Source organism: Octodon degus, unplaced genomic scaffold (assembly GCF_000260255.1).
Source record: "Octodon degus isolate 3935 unplaced genomic scaffold, OctDeg1.0 scaffold00114, whole genome shotgun sequence".
In the NCBI taxonomy this organism is placed as follows: Eukaryota; Metazoa; Chordata; class Mammalia; order Rodentia; family Octodontidae; genus Octodon; species Octodon degus.
The window spans coordinates 2,717,760-2,727,167 of NW_004524690.1; the positions used below are offsets into that span (position 1 = coordinate 2,717,760).

Here is a 9,408-nt window from a genome sequence, read left to right on the forward strand (position 1 = left end):
GGCCCGAGGCCGGGCGCCAGCCGGGGCAGCGGGCGGCGGCGGCGCGCGCCATGTCGTTCAGTGAGATGAACCGCAGGACGCTGGCGTTCCGAGGAGGCGGGTTGGTCACCGCCGGCGGCGGCTCCGCGAACAATAACGCTGGCGGGGAGGCCTCGGCTTGGCCTCAGCCGCGACAGCCCGCGCCGCCCGCGCCCCCGCAGCCCAATGGGCGGGGGGCCGACGAGGAAATGGAATTGGAGGGCCTGGAGCCCCAGGACGTGGAGGCCTCCGCCGAGGCCGGCGCCGCCGAGGAGCCCAAGGAGTTGCTGCTCCCCCAGGACGCGGGCGGCCCCACCTCGCTGGGCGGCGGCGGCGCGGGGGGCCCCCTGCTAGCGGAAAGGAACCGTCGGACTCTGGCCTTCCGAGGAGGCGGTGGCGGGGGTCTCGGCAACAATGGCAGCGGCCGCGGCCGGCCCGGGACCTCGGCGTGGCCCCTGAGGCATTTCAATGGGCGAGGGCCGGCGGCCGTGGATCTGGAACTGGACTCGCTGGAGACCAAGGAGTTGATGCAGGACGGCGCGTCCCAGAGCGACAACACGGAGGACGAGGAGGAGGGGGCGAGCCCGGGCGACGGCAGCGGGGCGGAAGGCGGCAGCTGCGGCCACAGCAGGCGGCCGGGCGGCGATGGCGGGGACGAAGTGGAGGGCGGCGGAGCGGGAGCCGGCGAAGGGGAGCCTGCGCAGCTCCTGGCGCTCGCCCGGCCCAAGACCCTAATGCAGAAGCTCCAGTGCTCCTTCCAGACCTCCTGGCTCAAGGACTTTCCCTGGCTGCGCTATTCCGATGATACTGGCCTTATGTTTTGCGGCTGGTGCCAAAAGACCCCTGAGGATGGAGGGAACGTGGACCTTCCCCAGGTGGGGCACGATGAGCTTTCGCGAGGGACCCGCACCTACAAGAAAACCCTGCTCCTGAGGCACCACGTCTCTGCGGAGCACAAACTCCACGAAGCCAACGCCCAGGTACGTACAGTTCAGCCTGATACTGCTTTCTGAGATGCTTCGGGGAAAGGTTGATCGGCTTTACAAACCTTCCCGGGTGAAAAGGTCTCCCCGGTGGAGCGGTGCGGGGAGCGTCTTCGTGGGGGTTAGAAAGCCTGGGAACAAAGTTTTCAGAAGTTTTGTAGGGGGAGGGGAATGGAATGACAGCGCTGAATTTGTTTTATTTTTTTACGGCTTGGACGTCGTTGCTTATCAGATTGAATTACAAAGAAGATTAAAGAAAGTGACGTTGAGTTTTAACCTGAAAGATTTGAGTTTGGGTCAGAAATGTGATTAGCTGTGATTTTAGACAAGCTAGCTTACTTTCGTAGATGTTTAGTGTGCTAAAGGAAGTCAGGCTGGCTGCTCTTAGAGAAGAGGTTGAACAGTTTAGCTTTGACGCTTTCACTGTTAGAAAAAAATCCATCTGAGCAGATTCTTGTGTTGGTCAAAATAATGTGAAATATAAACGCCATATGTAAACATAGAGGAAGCTGTTTGAATAACACTCCTTTCATTTGTGAATAATTTCACTAAATTTCTCTCTTTGTGTTTTCAAAAGCTTTCTTGTTATAGCAGTTTAAGCGAAGTACTTTAAATACAGTCTTGGAACTGTTTAATGTGAATTATTTGTACCAAATACTGTACTTGATTTGGCCAGGTAGGAAATTTATTTACCAAACACCTTCAAAGTCAAAAATACATATCTAAAAAACAAGTAAACTGAGGAATAGTTTTTAGTTATTTTAGCGTTTCTAAAGATAGTAGCCTAACATGTTGCTAGCTCTTTTCAAGCCAAGAAGATGTTGATTAGACCTTCTTCTGATTTTAGACAACCTGTGGTGATGGCTGTAGTGTCCTTCTTTTATATCAGTAGCCAGTCATTGATTTTAGGAAGTCAGCGGTCAGGTGTTAGTCGCTTTCTGGTGTTTATGGGAGCGATCCTGCCGTTCAGCACACTTGCGCTGGAGTTAATTGTGCACGCCAGTAACCTACCGACACAGCACAAAAGGAACTTAGAAGTTAGGGCTTTAACTTTAAAGCCTAAGTTGTTTTTCTTTTTTAGTTTAGTTTAGTTTTTGCCTTTTTTCCTCAGTGGGCTGCATGATAGTTTGAGTTTTGTGGATATATATTCAGTTACCTAAGCCTTAAGGTCACACTTAGAGACAGAATGCCCAGAAAGGTTAAGTAAATGGTCCTGAAACCACAGTAATCACTGAGACTAAAACCTATAATGACTTCTAACAGAAAAGGAAATTAATTTGGACTAAATCAGGATCAGTCCTTGGTTTTCTGTAGTTACTAGTTTTCTGAGCTTGGGTGAGGAGATGTAATATTTTCTTGTCTGTATGTGCCAAAGACATATATGTTACTCTGTAAAATATCTCTTGTTTTACAGAAGAGAAGTGTAAGGTTTAAGAGGGTTAAATAGTGTTTCTGAAGTTCTTAGTGGGATGATGAAAGTAGGGAAATTGTGAAAATGAAAGCTTAATTTTCAAATAATCTAGGTGGGTTATTTAGCAAAGTTTAGAAAGGCACTTGGAGTGAATTCTAACACCTCCCCCTACACCCTTGTTCTCTATGGGGATTGTACCCAGGGGCACCCTTATCACTGAGTTACTCTCCCAGCCCTTTTTATTTTGAGGTGTAAGGTTGCCCCAAGTGGCCCAGGCTGGTCTAATTTGTGACCCTCCTGCTTCAGCCTTCTGAGTAGCTGGGGTTACAGGCGTGCCTTATTAAATCAACAGTGGACCAGTTACTCTCATCAGCATGGTGTCTCCCTCTAGGCAGATCTGAATGGAATGCGAATTATAATTTAGCAGCTTAGTGAACTTGAAATCAGAGATGAGGGCAATTAATTGGATAACCTTCTGATTTAGGTGTGGATGTATCCTTTAGATATATAACTAGATCACAGAATTCATTCCAAGTTAATTTTTTTTTTAATTTGACCTCTGAAATATCCTTTCTCCTCCAATTGAGATTGGCCTTTACTATAATCTGTTAGGCCACTTTCTTTAAGGACATTTTTTGGTTAGATTTGAGAGATCCTGTTTTGTACTCCCTTGTCTTATTGGTCTCCTTGATTGTTTTTCGATGTTTTCAGTTTGAATTGATCTGCATCATTTCTCATGTGAGTGTGGGGGACAACTTGCTATACTCTATCTATCTATATAATTTCTGTCTTATTAATGAGTGACAGATTCCTGACTTGTCTTAGTTTTTTAGGTAGAGTTCAGCTTTTATTTTCCTTCTGTTGTTCTGAAGCTATTGATTACCTGTAGGAGGCAGTATAGCATAGCTTGTAGGAACATTCTTGGGGGCATGGTCCAAGAATCCTAATCCTCTACTTTCTTAGTAGTAAAATTAACTTCTCATTTCCTCACATATGCAAAATATGTTGTTGAATAACTTGGTAAATAATAACTGTTACCATGACTATTTTTGGGTTCTTAATTTTTTTTTTTTAAGACGGGCTCTGCTGTGTAATTTAGGCTGACCTTGAACTTATGTCTCTGCCTCAGTTTTCAGAATTGTAGGACTACAGGCATGAGCTATCACATCATGCCTTGCTATTTCATTACTTATTTTTATCACAGGTAACTGCTATGCTACGTTACTCCGTTATAAGGCATTTCTAGAAAGTGAATCCAGGGCCTTATGCAAGCTAGGAAGCTCAACCACTGGGCTACACAGCAGCATCTTATTTTTATTTTTTGCCATAGGGCGTAGCTAGGTCTTCCAGGCTGGTCTTGAGCTCAAGGTAATCCTGCCTGATCTTCCTGAGTGCTGGGATCACGGTATGTGTCACCATACCAGGCTAGCGTCATCAATTTTGTCAGCTTGTTTATTGAGACAGGGCTTCACTAAGTCTTACAAACTAGAGTCAAACGAGTTAAACCTCCTGTGTACCCAAGACTGGCCTTGAGTGCTCAAACCGATTGCCTTATGTAGCTTCCTGAGTGCTGGGATTGTTGTACCATACCTCATTGGTGATTTTGCCACTCTTAGGGAATTTTATTCTTTTTTTAATTTTTTTTTGGAACTAGGGATTGAACTCAGGCCCTTGTACTTGCCAAGCAAGCGCTTATTCTACTGAGCCATCTCCCCAGCTCATCTTTTGAGACAGCATCCCACTGTGTAATTGAGATTGACCTTGAATGAACTACCACTCCACTGTATAGCCTAGGCTGGCCTTGAACTCACATCAATCCTGCCTCAGCTTCCTGAGGGCTAGGATTACAGGGGCATACCATTACTACACCTGGCTTACAATTATTACTCTTAATTCTAAAGATTTAGCTGTTTATCATTTTTATATCTTCTGAGACTTTGGCCATCCAAGTCTGAGCATCCTGAGCCAGGTTTTCATCATACGTGTAATTCTTCCTCAGCTTCATGAATAATATGTTGCATTGGCTCCCTTTATTTTCCTGTTAACTTTTTGGTAGTGCTGGGAATCACCAAAGCCATGTATACGTTAGGCAGGTACTCTACTGCTGAGTTGCATCCCCAGCCCTCCTTTTTAAAAATACATTGTTTCAGAGGAGTGGGCAGATCTTACTATTTACTAAGGCTAACTTTTATTTTTTATATTTCTATAAATAAGAGGGTTTTAAAAAATATATTTTAGTACAAGGTCTATAGGATTTCACTACACAGATCAGACTGTAGTGATCCTGTTTTCAGGCTCCCAAGTGCTGGGATTATAGGCATGCACCACGACACCCAATCTCAGTCTCCATCTCAGTTCACCCTGGGGGTGGCATGGCATGCTGGGAATCAAACCCCATCTGCTGAGCTATCTGGCTGGCCCTAAATTATTTGTTAATATTTTAGGTGGTGACCGAAAGTACTTGAACACATTCTTTAAAGGTTTGATTTTTTAAAAAATGTGGAATCTTTTGCTTTGGGTGGCCTCAATTTTTCTGGGCTCAAGCAGTCTTCCTGCCTTACTCTCCTTAGCTAAGGTGCTGGGATTATAGGCATGTACCATGACACACCTGGCTTTAATAATCTTTTAATGGTACCTTAGCTTGAACTTGGGGTCTGAGCTACACCCCTAGCTTTTTGTAAAAAAAATTTGTTTTGTAACAGGGTCTTGCTACATTGCCCATACCGGCCTTGAACTTTCTGTCCTCCTTCCTACCTTGGCCTCTCCTACCCTAGTACTTAGGATTGCTGGTGTGCATCACTACACCCAGCTGGGAGTCAGTCAGTCAGTCATTCTCTCTGTCTGTCTCTGTCTCTCTGCCTGTCTCTCTCTCTCTCCCCCCTCCCCTTCTCCCCCTTTCCCTTTTTCCCCCTTCTCCCCCTCTCCCCCTCTCCCCCCTCTTTCATTCTTTCTTTCAGTCAAGGTCTCTCCTGTTTAGTCCAGGCTGACCTGGAACCCTCACAGTGATCAACTTGCCTCAGTCTTGCAAGTGCTGCGATTACAGGTGTGTGACACCTTACCTATGCTGCACACTAACTGGAGTACCTGAAGTTCCATGAACATGCCTTCTGAAACTTTGTGTTTAGAGCCTTTTGTCATAGAGGTATCCCTGAGACTGTAGCTGGTCTTGTTTTTTTGAGAGGGGCAGAGTACTAAATGGATTTTTATTTTGAGAAACAACTGGGCTGTATTGTCAAGAGTCAAGTTTAATGATTGGCTTTTTCAGGATTTGACCAGAGGATTTAAATGTGCTTTAATTAACATGATTATCACTATATCTCAATTCAAGCCAGTTTCTACCCAACTGTGAAATTTTCTAGCTTTAAGCACCCAATTTGTCAACTCTTTCTGCATTTTACTACCCCTATAACAAGCACTAAAAAATAGTATAAATTTAACTTTCCAGAAATTAGAGAATTCAGACAGTGATCTGGTTGAAATTACTTGTTGGATTATGTTAACATCAGGTTTAGCAAACAAGGCAAGGCAGACCTACCAGCCTTCTTTGCTTTGGGCAGGAATAAAGCCCCAAAATTGGCTGATTGATTTCCTTTTAAAGATTTAGGGGGAAACTCTGAAAGACCTTTGTTTGAAAGAAGAAATAAATATTAGAGAAGAAAACAGTGGCCCAAAATTACTATTGTATAATACTCGAAATTGTTATTGTGAAACCAGTGAAGACTGGTTCATTTATCTGTTTTTCAAAGTTTTGTTAGTGCACTTTATTGTATAGGCTTGACTTTTTTCTCTCTTAAATTTAGCTTATTAGGCATCTTAGGTAGATATAAGGTGATGGAGATAATTTATAAGATTTTATCGGCCCTTGATGAACTTTGTATTGTAAGGAGACAGACATGAGAATAAAATGATACAGGTACCATGGTGGAAATATATTCAGGGTACAGATGATAAAGGAAGGGATAGATCTTTTCTACCTGTAAAGTTGGAAAAGCTTACAGAACTGGTTCTTGAACTTAATCATGTAAATAAGTAGGAGGCTATTCTGGCACTAGGGTTCAGAGGACCACAAGAAAATGAAGAATGGTGTCTCTTTTTTGTTTTGCTTTGATTTTTTTTGATGGGATCTTACACTGTAGTCTAGGTGGCTTGGAACTCACGTGTCTTCCTGCCTCAGCTTCCTGAGTGTTGGAATTACAGGTGTGACCACTGAGTTCACTTAAGGGCGGTGTCTGGTGGTGGTTTGTGTGTGAAGGGCCCTAAAAATTTTAAGAGAAAGTTGGTGATAAAGCATATGTTTCATAGTAAAATTGGTAGGTTAACGTGTTCCTTTTAAGTCTGTCTCCCTTTCCCTGAGCAGTCTTCCTTAAACAAGAGAATCCCATTAATAGGGGACATCATAGTAATGATCATAAGACTGTAAAAACAGCTTCCTCTGGCATGCACAAAGTCCTGAGTTTGATTCATGGTATAAAAAATAAAGAATAGTTTCCTATATCTCTACCAACTATTAGTTTGTCACTGTCACTATCCCATTGATACATTTGCTATCATAGCCTTTGTCTTCATATTCTCACATAAAAGTGAGATTTTTTTTAATTGAAGCAAAGTTTTACTAAAGGTAGGAAAAAAACAGGCTCTGCAGAATGAGTTTGAGCCAAGTAACAGTAGGAAAAAAAGTAGGCCCTATAGCATGAGGGCAGCCCATCCATACAGGCCAAGAATACAGTGACCTAACATTTAAATTTGGAAATGGACCTTAATATTTTCTTCCAATATATTTAAATACAGGTATTTTGTTTGTTTGTTTGTTTGTTTTTTAAATGTCTTTAGTACAGGGTCTCACTGCACAGATCAGACTTCTAGTGATCCTTTCTGTTTTTCAGCCTCTGAAGCACTGGGGTTACAGATATGTGGCACAACGCCCAGTCTCAATTGCCATCTCAGTGCACCCCCCCCAGGGGGTGGGGCTGGCATGGCAGGCGGGGGATGAAACCCCATGCTCTATGTCTGCGGAAGCACGTGCTTTGATCTGAGCTATCTGGCTGGCCCTTTAAAATACAGATTTTAATCTTCTAATGTTTTTAGCTTAAACTTTGATATTTGCATTGGAAATGTGTTTTTCGCTAATCCTTTTATTAAAGCAAGGACTGAAATTTTGAGAGTAGATACTACCTTGATTTTTTTTTTCACAAACTAGCATTTTCCAAACATTAATGGATTGACTATACATTGTTGAAACTAAAATTTGTAGTATAGTGATTGGAGGTAAAGTTAGCTTCTCCTCAGAAGCAGTAGTAGTCTTATGTTCCACAAGCTGGTAGTGTTAAGTCGTTCCCTAATGCTGGAAGGCAGTTTGAATTTTTTGCTTTCTCTCGTCCTATTTCCCCGCCTAAATTCTGCTTGCTTAACGTTTCTTTCAGATATTTTTCCCTGTTTTTGTATGCCTCACTTTCTGTTAACATCCATCTTGCCTTGTTAAAGTCCTCTTTTCTTATAAGAACATTGTAGTATTATAATAGCTTTTGTGTGTGTGTGTTGTGTGTGTATATGTATGTATATATGTATGTGTCTATTTTGTGTGTTTGGTACAGGGTCTTACTACAGATGCTGGCATGGCATGCAGTGCCGGGGATTGAACCCTGGTCTCTGCACTTGCCTAAGCAGGCACTTAGTCCACTGAGTAATCTCACTGGCCTTGTATGTAACAGTTTTCTAACTGGTCACAATATTTGCAGACTTAGCCCCTGATATTAATTTTTCCCATTGTTGCTACAATGGTATTTTTGTGTCCCCCAATCCAGTTCTATCACTCCCGTTTTAGAACTCTAGCTCTGGGTTTAGTTCCCAGCACCAAAAAGGAAAAAAACAAAATTCTGTATCTGTTTACCTCTCTCTCTGTAGAGATACAGATATATCCAAATATAAAAAGCTCTTTATTTTACCCATAGTACTTGTTCTTAATCTTCTGAGTGCCCACATTTATAATCTGATGAAATTAATGGACAGCTGGGCAAGATGGCAAACACCTGTAGTCCTAGCACTCAGGTGGCAGTAAGCCGAAGGGTTGCCAAGAGTTTGAAGCCAGCCTGGGTTACATAGTAAGTTAAAGGCAAGAACCTGTGGGCATTTTTTTTTTGTTGTTTTTTGTTTTTTTAATGAAAGGAAAGGAATGTGATAGGTGGTTGTAGGCTCTTTGGGGCTGAGTGAAGCACCTTGAAGTTCTTTGAATCTAGAATCTGAGATTGTACCAAAGATGTCCAACCTATGACCTGTGGGCCACTTACCCTTTACTACTTATATGCATTAAGTTAGATATTTCATATACATCTCAAGACAGTCACTCTTAACGCATTGTGGCCCAGGCAAGCCAAAAGATTTTGACATGATGAACCTATCCCCTTTTTCCCTTATGCAGTTTCATGTGTTTAGATGTTCATCCTCTCGTCCAATTCTTGGTATCTTGTAAGGCTGTGTTCAGATCTCTTCAAAAGTATTGTGTACAGAAAAATTAGATATACTTCTCTGCTTTTACAACATCTCTGCTTACATCATACTCTTCAGTACTTGAAGGGTCACTGTTAGTCATAACTTCCAAGTTTTGGAGATAAGTTTAAATTGCTTTGGCTTGCATATACTATAGTCAAAGCAGATGTTCAGTTAATAATTACAAAACGAAAGAGTAAAGTTAGAATTTTCAAGCTTTTAAGAGCTTTTCCCCCAAGCAGAATAGTTATTATTCATAGCCTATGTCTGAAAATAAGTATAAGGATGATGGGTTAGAAGGATTTTAGCTAAATGAATACTTCTCTGTATCCTCTAAGCTTCAGAAGAATTGATTCTAAGATCTTAGCCAGATTAAAATTAAGATTTTATGAGCATCTTCACAAGTAAAATTCAAGATCTGATATTTGACTGTGAAAGTCCATTCCCTTAAAACCTTCTATAATCATTTTAGACTGAGTCTGAGTTGTGTTTTCCTTTTTTTTTTTTTTTTTT

General features: G+C 42.3%; 1 protein-coding gene across 1 annotated transcript in view; it reads left to right on the forward strand.

Annotated features, from left to right (window-relative positions):
* The first annotated feature begins 6 nt into the window (after positions 1-6).
* The window catches only part of Zbtb10 (zinc finger and BTB domain containing 10), a 51,371-nt gene continuing 41,969 nt past the window's right edge, over positions 7-9,408 (forward strand). Inside the window, exon 1 of the mRNA XM_004639760.2 lies at positions 7-998. Within this exon, the coding sequence (XP_004639817.1) occupies positions 51-998 (948 nt within the window). The 5' untranslated portion in view covers positions 7-50. The remainder of the gene's footprint in view (positions 999-9,408) is intronic.